The 14,086-nt window shown below is 45.0% G+C and overlaps 1 protein-coding gene across 8 annotated transcripts in view; it reads left to right on the forward strand.

Moving 5' to 3' along the window:
* The window catches only part of LOC141097395 (synaptojanin-1-like), a 236,399-nt gene that overhangs the window by 54,863 nt on the left and 167,450 nt on the right, over nt 1-14,086 (forward strand). For 6 of the 8 annotated variants that reach the window (XR_012233941.1, XM_073584532.1, XM_073584535.1 and 3 more), the window contains exons 12-14: nt 9,871-10,036; nt 13,003-13,026; nt 13,284-13,475. Coding sequence is in view for 7 of the 8 variants with exons in the window: in XM_073584532.1 (XP_073440633.1) it covers nt 9,871-10,036; nt 13,003-13,026; nt 13,284-13,475 (382 nt within the window). In the remaining variant the exon portion in view is untranslated. The remainder of the gene's footprint in view (nt 1-9,870; nt 10,037-13,002; nt 13,027-13,283; nt 13,476-14,086) is intronic. The other 2 variants (XM_073584533.1, XM_073584534.1) reach the window with 2 other exon arrangements.

The raw sequence follows: 14,086 nt of genomic DNA on the forward strand, positions 1-14,086 counted from the left end.
CAGCAAGACCGCAAATATCTCAGGGTGGCAGTCCAGATAAAATCTCAGTGGCATCACTTTCAATACAGGGCTCTGCCCTTTGGGGTAGCAATAGCCCCCCGGGTCTTCACGAAATTAATTGCGGAGGTCTCGGCACATCTCAGGGAATAAGATGCTCTGGTAATACCATGTCTGGACGACTTCCTGATAGTGGGGAGAGATTTCTCTCACTGTCAGGAACAAGTCAAGATAGTGATGGAGACACTTCAGACTCTGGGTTGGCAACTGAACCTCAAAAAATCCAAACTGGAACCAGCAATGATCCAGAATTTTTTGGGCCTAACAATAGACTCGGTGGTGCAGGAATGTCGCCTCCCAGAGGAAAAAGAAGAAAAAATCAAAAACCTAATCAGGACAACATTAAGAAAGCCAGTAATGACTCTGAGGAAAGCCATGTCAGTGTTGGGATCCCTAACTTCCTGCATACCACCAATAAAATGGGCTCAGTTTCACACAAGGGAACTTCAGTGGTGTGTGTTACAAAACGATCTGAGGCTTCAGGGGCAGTTAGAGCAAAAGCTCACCATCCCGGACCCTGTACTCCAGTCACTCAGGTGGTGGTTACAGATAGAGTCCTCTCCAAGGGGAGTACCCTGGACATATACAGCCTCTAGAGTAGTCACGACAGATGCCAGCCCTTGGGGCTGGGGAGCCCATCTAGACACCCTATGGCTTCAAGATCCTTGGGCTCAGGACGAAAAAGATCTATCCTCAAACGAGTGGGAGCTGCTTGCCGTCGAAAGGGCGCTGGAAGGTTTACTGACACACCTGACAGGACATCACGTGAAAGTCCTATCAGACAATCGTACAGCAGTAGCATATGTGAACCATCAGGGGGGCACCCGTTCTCGGTCATTAATGAAAATAGCGGGAAGAATCCTGACTCTAGCGGAACGTCAGTTTCTCTCATTATCGGCCCTGCATATCCGAGGTGTGGACAACCTGAAGGCAGACTTTCTGAGCAGGAACCGGTTGAAGCAAGGCGAATGGTGCCTAAAAGAGTCCATTTTTCAACGGATTATGCTTATGTGGGGGAAACCCATAATAGATCTCTTCGCCTCAAAAACCAACAGAAAGGTTCAAAAGTTCTGCTCTCTAAGTCCAGCAGACATGCCACTGGCGGTAGACGCCTTCAGGATAAAATGGACATCAGGTCTCCTGTACGCCTTCCCTCCGATATGCCTCATTCCATTAGTCCTGAAGAAGATCAGGGAGGACCGAGCCAGAGTAATTATGATAGCTCCCTTTTGGCCAAAAAGGCCGTGGTTCTACTGGCTAAGAGTGATGTCAGTGACGGACCCATGGGTACTCCCAGAGGACCACGACCTCCTAACACAGGGTCCCTTCAATCACCCTCCGAACTCCAGGTTGCATTTGACAGCCTGGAATTTGAAAGGTCACTGTTAGAGAAAAAAGGGTTTTCACAAAGGTTAATTTCCACCCTAATCAGTAGCAGAAAGCCAGTGACTACAAAAATATACGGGAGAATATGGAGAAAATTTTTGTCCACCTCAGGCCCAATACGGGAGGGAGAAGTACCGGTGAGGGCAGTGCTAGAGTTTCTGCAAAGGGGTTTAGACTTGGGCTTAGCTGTCAGCACCCTCAAAGTACACGTTTCAGCCCTGGCAGCATTATTCAACTATGACCTAGCAAATGATAGATGGGTGTCCAGGTTTATCCGGGCCTGTACTAGAGCTAACTCTGTCCCATCTCCTAAACCTCCTCCCTGGGATCTAAACTTAGTCCTATCATCTCTAACAGAAAGTCCATTTGAACCACTAGACGTGACATCAGATAAAGTGTTAACTTTAAAAACAGCCTTATTAGTGGCACTTACATCGGCACGTAGGGTGGGGGACTTACACGCACTGTCAGCAGACCCGCCATACACTCAGGTTATGGACGATAGAGTTGTCTTAAGATTAGACCCAGCATACCTCCCTAGGGTAGTGTCGAAATTCCACAGGGCTCAGGAAATAGTCTTGCCATCCTTTTGTCCTAACCCCGGTAACAAGGAGGAGAGGCTACATTGCTTAGATGTTAGGAGATGTATCCTACAATATTTAGAGATGACAAAACCCTGGAGGAAACAGAGGGCCCTGTTTGTTTCATATCAGGGGGCAAGGAAGGGCCTTAAAGCCTCTAAGCAAACTATAGCTAGATGGGTGAGAGAGGCCATCATACTAGCATATAGTAGTGCAGGCAGGGCTGTTCCAGAGGGCCTAAAAGCCCATTCCATGAGGGCCATGACAACGTCCTGGGCGGAGAGAGCGGACGCCTTCCTCGACCAGATCTGTAAGGCGGCCACTTGGTCCTCTCCATCTACCTTTTTCAGACATTACAGATTAGACCTATCTGCTACCTCTGATCTCACATTCGGGAGAAGAGTGTTACAAGCAGTGATTTCCCCCCCCCCCCCCCCCTAAAGAGAATACAAATCTCTGTAACTCTCTCGTGGTGCCGTCATGTAGAATGGAAAAACACGGGTATTACATACCTGGTAATGTGTTTTTTCATGAGACATGACGGCACCCTTATATTCCCGCCCTATTGATCACGTCATTAGTTGGGTGCATTATTAGTATTATACACTCCCTTGGTGTCGGAAATTTAGCAGTATTAAAGTTGTATTATTTATGTGTACACTAACCTGCGGAGTTCCTCTCGTGCTCTGTAAAACAACTGATGCGGAGAGAGGAGCCGCCCCTTTTATCTTGAAGATTTCCTGTCCTCGCTGGGCGGATCCCCTCTCTCGTGGTGCCGTCATGTCTCATGAAAAAACACATTACCAGGTATGTAATACCCGTGTTTTTGTTTCATTTTATTTGCATATTATGGTGGAAAATAAGTATTTGGTCAGAAACAAGCAATCAAGATTTCTGGCTCTCACAGACCTGTAACTTCTTCTTTAAGAGTCTCCTCTTTCCTCCACTCATTACCTGTAGTAATGGCACCTGTTTAAACTTGTTATCAGTATAAAAAGACACCTGTGCACACCCTCAAACAGTCTGACTCCAAACTCCACTATGGTGAAGACCAAAGAGCTGTCAAAGGACACCAGAAACAAAATTGTAGCCCTGCACCAGGCTGGGAAGACTGAATCTGCAATAGCCAACCACCTTGGAGTGAAGAAATCAACTGTGGGAGCAATAATTAGAAAATGGAAGACATACAAGACCACTGATAATCTCCCTCGATCTGGTGCTCCACGCAAAATCCCACCCCGTGGGGTCAGAATGATCACAAGAACGGTGAGCAAAAATCCCAGAACCACGCGGGGGGACCTAGTGAATGAACTGCAGAGAGCTGGGACTAATGTAACAAGGCCTACCATAAGTAACACACTACGCCACCATGGACTCAGATCCTGCAGTGCCAGACGTGTCCCACTGCTTAAGCCTGTACATGTCCGGGCCCGTCTGAAGTTTGCTAGAGAGCATTTGGATGATCCAGAGGAGTTTTGGGAGAATGTCCTATGGTCTGATGAAACCAAACTGGAACTGTTTGGTAGAAACACAACTTGTCGTGTTTGGAGGAAAAAGAATACTGAGTTGCATCCATCAAACACCATACCTACTGTAAAGCATGGTGGTGGAAACATCATGCTTTGGGGCTGTTTCTCTGCAAAGGGGCCAGGACGACTGATCCGGGTACATGAAAGAATGAATGGGGCCATGTATCGTGAGATTTTGAGTGCAAACCTCCTTCCATCAGCAAGGGCATTGAAGATGAAACGTGGCTGGGTCTTTCAACATGACAATGATCCAAAGCACACCGCCAGGGCAACGAAGGAGTGGCTTCGTAAGAAGCATTTCAAGGTCCTGGAGTGGCCTAGCCAGTCTCCAGATCTCAACCCTATAGAAAACCTTTGGAGGGAGTTGAAAGTCCGTGTTGCCAAGCGAAAAGCCAAAAACATCACTGCTCTAGAGGAGATCTGCATGGAGGAATGGGCCAACATACCAACAACAGTGTGTGGCAACCTTGTGAAGACTTACAGAAAACGTTTGACCTCTGTCATTGCCAACAAAGGATATATCACAAAGTATTGAGATGAAATTTTGTTTCTGACCAAATACTTATTTTCCACCATAATATGCAAATAAAATGAAACAAAAACAGACAATGTGATTTTCTGGATTTATTTTTCTCAGTTTGTCTCCCATAGTTGAGGTCTACCTATGATGTAAATTACAGACGCCTCTCATCTTTTTAAGTGGTGGAACTTGCACTATTGCTGACTGACTAAATACTTTTTTGCCCCACTGTGTGTGTGTGTGTGTGTGTGTGTGTATATATATATATATATCTATCGCCACACATATACATGTATATTACATGGTCTCCTTTATTATGTATATTGCTGTCCCTTTTTATACAGTGCCCTCTCTAGCTATGTACAGCACCGTTCCCTACATATTGGATTATATGGAGCCATGTTTTTTATTACATACCGTCATGTCTTGTTAGCTGTATAATGCAATGATGACTAGGAAAGCTTCCTTTCTAATGGAGGAGATGATGGACTGGTAGTCTGGTCACCGGATCCTCCATCAGCAGTCATTTTATATCTAAAAAAAGAGGGGACTTTGTAATAAAAGAGGGCACTGTTAATAACAAAATTAAAAAGAATACACTATGTAAGAGACAGCACTATACATAACAGCAGAGGAAGCTATATACTAAGGGACGGCACCATATATAACTAGAGAGGATGGTAGGTAATAAGGGATGGTGTTATACATAATGAAAGAGGAAACTATGTAACTAAGGATGGTGTTATACAGAATTAGTGAGTACACTATATGCTAAGGGACTGTTATACATAATAAGTACGTATACTATATACTAAGGGACTGTTAGACATAATAAGAGAAAATAATGTCTTCCTCCCCCTGTTCCTAAGTCCATTATAAGTTCCACTTCCTCCCATCCCAATCCCCTAAACCCCTCATTGTCCTCCTCTCCCCCACCCCTTCATTGCCCTCTTTCCCACCTATATCATTACCTCCTCCCCTCCCACCCCATCATTGCCCTTTCCACCACCTCCATCATTGCCTTCTCCCCTGCCACCCCATCATTGCCCTTTCCACCACCTCCATCATTGCCTCCTTCCCCATCACTCCCATAATTCTTTTCCACTATCACCATCATTGCCTTCTCCCCCACCCCATCATTGCCCTTTCCACCACTTCCATCATTTCCTCTTCCACCACCATCCCCATCATTGCCCTCTCCATCACCCCATCATGGCCTTCTCCCCATCATGGCCTTCTCCCCATCACCCCCATCATGGCCTTCTCCCCATCACCTCCATCACACTACATACATACACACATACACAGTCGCACGCACAGCAGCAGTGACAGGCAGGACAGTACCTCACATGATGTCCACTCCGCAGCATCACCACCTTCGGCTGCTTCCTGTGTCTCTCAGGCACAGCAGCCACGCCGCTGAATGATGACGTCATTCAGCGGCGCGCTCACCCCTGTGTCAGAGAGACACAGGAAGCGCTGGCGCCGGGCAGGAAGGATCCTTGCAGCTCCGCTCCTGCTGTTTTCTCTTGCAGGCAGCGGAGCTGTTGGGATCTCTCCCTGCCCGCCGCGACACATGAGGGCAATCTGGCCAGGGGCCCCCCCGTAGCCTCAGGCCTGGAGAAACTGGCCAGATTGCCCTCATCATTAGCCGCCCTGCAGGGGCCCCCTGGAGCCTCTGGGCCCCCGTGCAATGCACTGGTTGAACCGGCGGTATGTCCGCCCATGCTCCGGTCACCTCGCCTTGTATTTCATTGGACAATCAACTTCTAAGGCTATGTGCACACGTAGCGTTTTAAAAAGCTTACTAAAAACCGGACTCCTTCCCAGAAATCGCGCGTTTTTTCCCGCGCGATTTCACCGCGATTATGATCGCGATTTTGCCGCGATTTTCGCGTGCAATATTCAAGTACTTTCCAAGCGATTTGAAGCATCGCTTGGAAAGTGATTGACAGGTTGGTCACACTCATCAAACATAGTGTTTGACAAGTGTGACCAGGTTTTTACTATTGAGGCCGCCTATGCGGCATCAATAGTAAAAGATAGGATGTTAAAATGCTAAAAAAAAAAAAATCGGGGTATATTTACCTTCAGGCGTCCCGCGCTGCATTCCCGGGCCTCAGCGTTCCCAGTAATGCCTTGCGAGACCTGTGATGAGGCAGTCTCGCGTTGCTATAGCGATCTCGCGAGACCACGTCATCACAGGACCTTGCCGCAAGGCATTACTGGGAACGCTTAGGCCGGGAATGCATCGCGGGACGCCGGAAGGTAAATATACTCCGATTTTTTATTTTTTATTCTTTTTTTACAGGGGTATGGTACCCAGGGCCTGGAGGACAGTCTCCTCTCCTCCACACCGTGGGTACCAACCGCACATGAGACGCTTAACTTCCCGCATGGTGGGCATAGCCATATGCGGGAAGTAAGAGATTCTCATGCATTCCTATGGGTGCGGAATCGCGGCAATTCTTTGCGATTCCGCACAAAGAATGAGCATGCTGCGATTTTTTCCGCGATGCGATTCTGCCGCGGAAAAAAGCGCAGCATTAGCACAGCATGTGCGGAATGCCATAGGAATGCATGGGGGGCGTTCTGTACACGATTTTTAAGCGTTTTCGCGCCGAAAATCGCGGCAAAAACGCTTAAAAATCGCTACGTGTGCACACAGCCTTAAGCTTGTCTATACCTTCTCTCTATGCTTGCAACAGGTGGGGTTAGTCGGCCTTGAAAGCGCTGAAATCACAGCTGCTCTTACCCTGGCGAGTCAGCTTTAAGGGTTAGACTTTGTAATTTTGTAACAGTTTAGGTATTTTGCTGGGACTGTTTTGTGTTATTTGTCTGTTTTGTGGATCAGTAAAACATTGCCACACAGTTTTACCCTCAATATGTGTTGTCTGAGTAGCAGTATGCCCACAGTAAAAGGAGACCGGGCGATCAATCCCTGGTCCATGCGGTTTCAGGCGAGCGGACTAGAGCACCCACTGACCCAACCCCACATGTCTCCACACCTCAAAAAAAAATAATAAAAATGTGGAGACACAGGGTGGTGGTGGTGGTGGGGGGGTCAGTGTGTGCTCTAGTCCGCTAGCCTGAATATGCATGGACCATGGCTCGCCCTTTCGCTGACTTGCTGGGATAAAAGCAGCTGTGACTTCAGGGCTTCTTAGGCCAACTAACACCACCTGTGGCAATCATAGAGAGGAAGTATCAACAAGCTTAAGAAGTCAACAAACAGCGTGGCCAGATATAATGTGTAATTAACATATCAGCAAATATTTTTCAGTAACCCTGCATCCCTGTTTTGCAAAGATAACAGTACAACAGTACAATAAACTGTAGGAGCTAATATAAAAGGTAAATAACCATTTATCAATTCAACCTACAAGAAGAGTCAGCGTAAAGATAAGTCTATGCCTCATGTGTTACTGAAAATAAACGTGCTTTGACCATTTACGCACAATTGATATACCTGGGTAAATGCCTGTAGCGCCACTTATCTCACTTTAGAGGAATTTAAGGCTCCATTTACACTGAAACATAATCGTCAGTGAGCATTCTTAAGGTTATCGTGAGTTTCATTCTAATCTTTCAGTGTAAACAGGCTGCCGATCACCCAATGAAAGAGCAAAAAACGCTCACTCATTGGTGAAATGATCTTTTGTTCAGCGCAGAAGATCGTCCGTCTCGGCAGCACATTGTCCTGTGTAAACCGGACTCGCGCTGCTGATGGCAGCCTATGTGCACTGAGTGATATATTACAAATCGCTCACTTCGATCAGCCAATCGGTAACTGTTTACTGCTCTGCGGCCGTTTAGTGCCGGCAGTCATTCGGTGAGATCCTAACTGCCCATCGTAGCCTCCTGCACGTTCTAGTCCTCAATATTACCATATACTAACATTAATTTTTTTTCTTATCCTTTCCGCTTATGCATCATGTCTATGACCATATTAACTCCTTGCATGCCACTGTAAAGATTTCTGTTTTTTAAATTTTTCTCTTCTCCTAAAGTCTTTGTTCCTAAAGTCTAACTTCTCGCCTGCTTTTCTCCTGCTTCCTCTTGGTTCCTCACCTTCTGATTCTGTCAATGAATGGTGAGTATTTCTTACAAGATAACACTTAGGTATTGGGTAGTGTGAAATGCCAAGGGCGTTTCCCAAAGGCTATATATATATATACTTGGATCCCAAAGTCCCCTGTGTGGATGGAGCAGTAGTGAGTATGTGCGACCACTGCTTATGTCACTGTCTATCGGAGTGGTGGTCGCACATGCTCAATACAGCTCCTTTCCAATTTTTGAGGTAAGTGGACATCTCCACAGCCATACCACCAGCGCTCTATCATCCCGTGGATGAGTATTATTTATGGGACAAACCCTGTAACCTACCGATCGCCGTTTCTGATGCTGATGAGGGTGTAATACTGCTTGGCCGTGTACCTGCTCTGTTCCAGCTGATGTAGCTTGCATATTCGACCGCCGCATTATTCCCACATCTGACGCCGGGTGAACATTGGTATTCAGTAATAACCTATATCAGGTAGAGGACTCCTCCAGCTCTCGCTATGGGAAAGACCTGTCAATCACCTGGGGCGGCACCAGAGTATCAGAAAAAAATATACCTGGCGGCAATCGTGCACTTGACAGGTTCCTTTTAATTAATACGAGTAGTTCCTTGACCTGATGACACTGGTGCACTTACTTTTTAGGTCATGTCAGAATGGCTGTATAATACTCAAATTATAAATGAGCATTTTATGAGTCCAGCTCGTGGAAGACTAGAAAACTTGCAAAAGTTTACGATTGTCAGGAAATGTCACACAGGAAATGAGTGACTTTTCCTAATCTAAGCGGCGTATATGGCATCCTGTCATTGATTATATCTTCCGTATATACCCTCTTGCAAGGACGAGGTTCTGACTCTGCCTAGAATCTCCATATGGCCTTTATTTTTCCACTATTTAATTAGATTTCAGTTTTGCCATTCATTGTGTTATTTATCTGAGCTTTGGAGATATTATAGGTGTAGTCTGAGCTCCTGGTGTTGTGTATCCAGTCTGTTATGTATTCATCATACTCGGGGAGTCTGTACAGAGGCTTATGGCCTCGGATGGTGCCATGAGAGTGTCCATGTGGATTTTCAGATAGAAATGAAGGTAATTCTGTCACACCCGTAGGGACATATCTTCCTGCATTGAAATGAATATTTCATCATGAAGAAAATTCACTTTGAATCTTTATATAAATAAGGCTGCTAGTGCCTCGGGGGCAGGCCGGATTCGGGCTAGTGCCTCGTGGGTGGGCCAAATCCGGGCTAGTACCTCAGGAGCGGGTCATTTCTCTGCAGTGCTTGTCTGCATTATTCCTCACGTAGCGCCACAGCCATGCAATAATAAACTCAGGAATAAATCCAGTTCGTAGGGGTAGCTTTGAGGATGGGACAATTCACAACTAGTTTTGCGATCCTCCCGGAATTTTCCCATCCTCGCGCTTTGTGACCAGGAAGGTCTGTGTGAAGTTGTCTTCTGCTAACCTACTCTGCAATATGATTAATATGCTGACCCAAAAGTTCCTGGCAGGTTCACTTTAAGTGGGGAAAACCACAAGATGTCGGTGCTCGGGCTCTTTAACTTTTTGGATTCCACTGATTCCTAATTTAAAGGTCCAAGATTCTTTTATAGATAACTTAGACCAAACCTTTTGAGCTTGGTTAGATGTGTACAAGGATTAAAAAATGAAGAAAATGTCCTTTTTATGTATAGAAAATCAGTCAGCATGGTTAACGTGGTCCTTTTTGCAGGGTGGGAAGTTGAAGGACGGTGCGCGGTCGGTGACTAGGACGATACAGAACAATTTTTTTGATGGCTCCAAACAAGAAGCAATCGACGTATTACTGCTGGGAAACACCTTAAACAGTGACCTGGCTGATAAAGCGCGAGCTCTTCTGACCACTGGAAGTCTACATGGTAAGTTTTACTAATCCAAAGGCAAAACTAAGCCCAGGAATGTCTCACAGTAGGTGTTCAGGCACCGCTGTGCATGGACGGACTGCGCTGATCAGAGTGATTGCACGACCATGATGTACTGAAACAGCCCTGGTCTGCCAGAAGAGGCTCCTCTAGTTATCCACACTAATCTTCTTAACCTCTTAAGGACACGACCAATTTTAATTTTTGCTCTCACTTTCTATTTCCTTTTATTCTAAGAGCCATAACTTGTTTTTTGCTGGATGAATGTATTCTAAGGAAAAAAACAAAAAAAAAAAAACAGGAAAAAATATTACAACTGGCGACAGCACCCTAGAACTAATATTGTTGCGTGAAAAATAAGAACAAATTGTGAAAGAATAACTCTGCAATGTCACCATGGTTTTTTGGCTTTGGTTTTTTGGCATACATTTTATGGTAAAAATGACCTGGCAGTGTGATTCACCAGGCCAGTGCGATTACAGCGATATCAAACTATTATTTTATCTTTTTTGTAATATTAATATTTTAGTCTAATTTTATTTTTTTTTACGTGCTGAAAAGCTTTTCAGCAATAATAAAAAATGTGTAAAAAATAAATGTGGTTCTATTGCGATTTTTCTGAGACCTGTGACTATATTTTTCTATAGATTGAGCTGCGCTAGGGTTTTTTTTTTTTACGTGAGCTGACATTTTTATGCATATTATTTTTGGGTCCATATGATATTTTGATAACTTATGGCATTTTTGGCAGAGTTGCAGGGACTAGAAAGTGAATTTTTTTTTTTAAACCCCTTCCCGACCCATGACGCCTATGTAGGCGTCATGCTATAAGTCAGCCTACTACGGGTCGGGTGACCGGGGTCAATGAAAGGTCACCCGACCTGTGCACACACAGGACCCTTTATACTTCACCGCAGGGGGGTGGCTTAGCCCCCACGTGGCTACGATCACTCTGATTGGCTGTTGAAGGTGAAACAGCCAATCAGAGCGATAGTAATATTTCATCAATGAAATTTGATGAAATATTACAATCCAGCCATGGCCGATGCTGCAGTAGCATTGGACATGGCTGGAGACACTAAACTGACCCCCCCCCCCCCCACACCAGCTGGCGGGGGGCGATCGGTACTAGGGTTAGGGTTAGAACTAGAGTTACAGTCAGGGTTAGGGTTGGAATTGGGGTTAGGATTAGGGATAGGTTAGTGATTAGGGTTAGGGGTGTTTGCGGTTAGGGTTGGGGTTAGGGGTGTGTTGGAGTTAGAATTGAGGGGTTTCCACTGTTTAGGCACATCAGGGGGTCTCCAAACGCGACATGGCGCCACCATTTATTCCAGCCAATTTTGCTTTCAAAAAGTCAAACAGTGGTCCCTCCATTCCGAGCTCCAGCGTGTGCCCAAACAGTGGTTTACCCCCACATATGTGGTATCAGCGTACTCAGGAAAAATTGCGCAACAACTTTAGGGGTCTAATTTCTCCTGCTACCCTTGGGAAAATAAAAAATTGGGGGCTAAAATAATTTTTGTGGAAAAAAATGATTTCTTATTTTCATGGCTCTGCGTTATCTTCTGTGAAGCACTTGGGGGTTCAAAGTGCTCACGACACATCTAGATAAGTTCCTTCAGGGGTCTAGTTTCCAAAATGGGGTCACTTGTGGGGGAGCTCTAATGTTTAGGCACACGGGGAACTCTCCAAACGCGACATGGTGTCCGCTAACGATTGCAGCTAATTTTCTATTCAAAAAGTCAAATGGCGCTCCTTCCCTTCTGAGCCCTGCCGTGCGCCCAAACAGTGGCTTATGACCACATATGAGGTATCCGTGTACTCAGGAGAAATTGCCCAACAAATTTTAGGATCCATTTTATCCTGTTACCCATGTGAAAATGAAAAAATTGATGCTAAAAGAAAATTTTTGTTGGAAAAATTAAAATTTCCATTTTTTCCTTCCACGTTGCTTTAGTCCCTGTGAAGCACTTGAAGGGTTAATAATCTAGTAGTTTTGAGTAGCTTGAGGAGTGCAGTTTTTAGAATGTTGTCACTTTTGGCTTTTTTTCCTGTCATATGGACCCCTCAAAGTGACTTCAAATGTGAGATGGTCCCTAAAAAATAATGGTTTTGTAAATTTTGTTGTAAAAAATGAGAAATTGCTGGTCAACGTTTAACCCTTATAACTTCCTAACAAAAAAAAAATTTGTTTCCAAAATTGTGCTAATGTAAAGTAGACATGTGAGAAATGTTATTTATTAACTAGTTTGTGTCACAGAACTCTGGTTTAACAGAATAAAAATTCAAAATTTGAATTGCAAAATTTTCAAAATTTTTGCCAAATTTCCATTTTTTTCACAAATAAATGCAAAAATTATCGACCTAAATTTACCACTAACATGAAGCCCAACATGTCACAAAAAACAGTCTCAGAATCGCTAGGATGCGTTGAAGCGTTCCTGAGTTACCTCATAAAGGGACACTGGTCAGAATTGCAAATGGCCAGGTCATTAAGGTCAAAATAGGCTGGGTCATGAAGGGGTTAAACATTATCAAGTTTACCGTAAAGGTTAAATACTGTAGTCTATTTTGATAGATCAGAATCTTACAGCTATGGCGATCCATATTTTTTTTTTTATTATTAAATTTCTTCATTTTTAACTGTAAAAAAAAAATAAAAAGGGGCGAGTCATTTTCTATGTAGTATGAGTCCTTGTCAGGACCCAAGAGGTAAAAGTGACGTGTACAGGTGCCATTATTTGGAGACCGTAGGGGCTGTCTCCCTTCCTGCAGCACATGGGAGCCTCTAACATAAGAGGTGCTGCAGCTTCGGTCGCGGGCCTCCTGTGTCCAATTTCACTTACGTTATATTTAATCATGAAATTCTCATCTTTCTGAAACTTGTGGGTGGTTTTGTCTTTTCCGCTCCATTTTCTGCTATTAACACGCTGTCTGTTCCTTCCCTCCTGCTGCGCGCTCAGTGTCTGAGCTCATGTTACAATCAGGTACGGTTATTTGTGTTTCCCAAAAATTATACTTGTTAACAGATTTTGTTGAGACATTACAAAATTTAGGGCATCCAACAGATCTTGGCGGACACGGCCATAGTGAGCACTTGTCCTCCTCATTGGTGTGGTGTACATGGACGTTCTTCCTTGTAAATTCATGTGGCGGTGGGAGTTGTAAAACTTTTCAATTCTAGTGTCTATAACCAATTCTAGTGTTTTATGTCTATTGTGACATTTTGCCTTGTTTCTTGCAGCGTCTCCGAGAGTATTACGGAGCATGTGCGAGAACTATTACAGGTACGCCAAGCCACGAAAAATCCGGATCTGTGCAGGGACCTGGAATGTTAATGGCGGGAAGCAGTTCCGAAGCATCGCGTTTAAGAATCAGACGCTGACGGACTGGCTGCTCGATGCACCGAAAATTGCAGGGATTCAGGAGTTCCAAGGTAACTAAGGTCTCATACTGTGCAAGTGGCAGCCACCCTAATTATCACCCACATGGTCCAACTCTTACAGCCACATGTGATGCATGCTCGGCAGTACAAGTGTTCTCTGATTAGAGAGCAGCTACCGTACATGTCTGGAGCCGGCTCTCTTGCTTCAATTATTTATATATCATCATTGATTCCATGGTGCTGTACATGAGACGGGGTTACATACAAATTACAGATATCACAGTAAACAAACTAACAATGACAGACTGATACAGAGGAGAGAGAGGACCCTGCCCTTGCGGGCTTACATTCTGAAGGATTATGGGGAAGGAGACAGGTTGGGGGGGTTGCGGCAGCACCGGCATTGGTTGAGGTGGTAGCTCCAGTAGTGGTGAGGAGGCAGCGGGGTCATTGCAGGCTGTAAGCTTTCTTGAAATGGGTATAGATGGCCTTGTAGGTCAGTATTAGTAATTTGAATTGGATACGCTGAGGGAATGGGAGCCAGTGAAGAGATTTGCAGAGGGGAGAAGCGGAGGAGTAGCGAGGAGAGAGATGAATTAGTCGGGTGGCAGAGTTAAGGATGGACTGGAGAGGTGCGAGAGTGTTAGCAGGGAGACCACAGA

The sequence above is a fragment of the Dendrobates tinctorius genome, unplaced genomic scaffold, assembly GCF_039654945.1.
Source record: "Dendrobates tinctorius isolate UK_male_01 unplaced genomic scaffold, ASM3965494v1 ptg000084l, whole genome shotgun sequence".
In the NCBI taxonomy this organism is placed as follows: domain Eukaryota; kingdom Metazoa; phylum Chordata; class Amphibia; order Anura; family Dendrobatidae; genus Dendrobates; species Dendrobates tinctorius.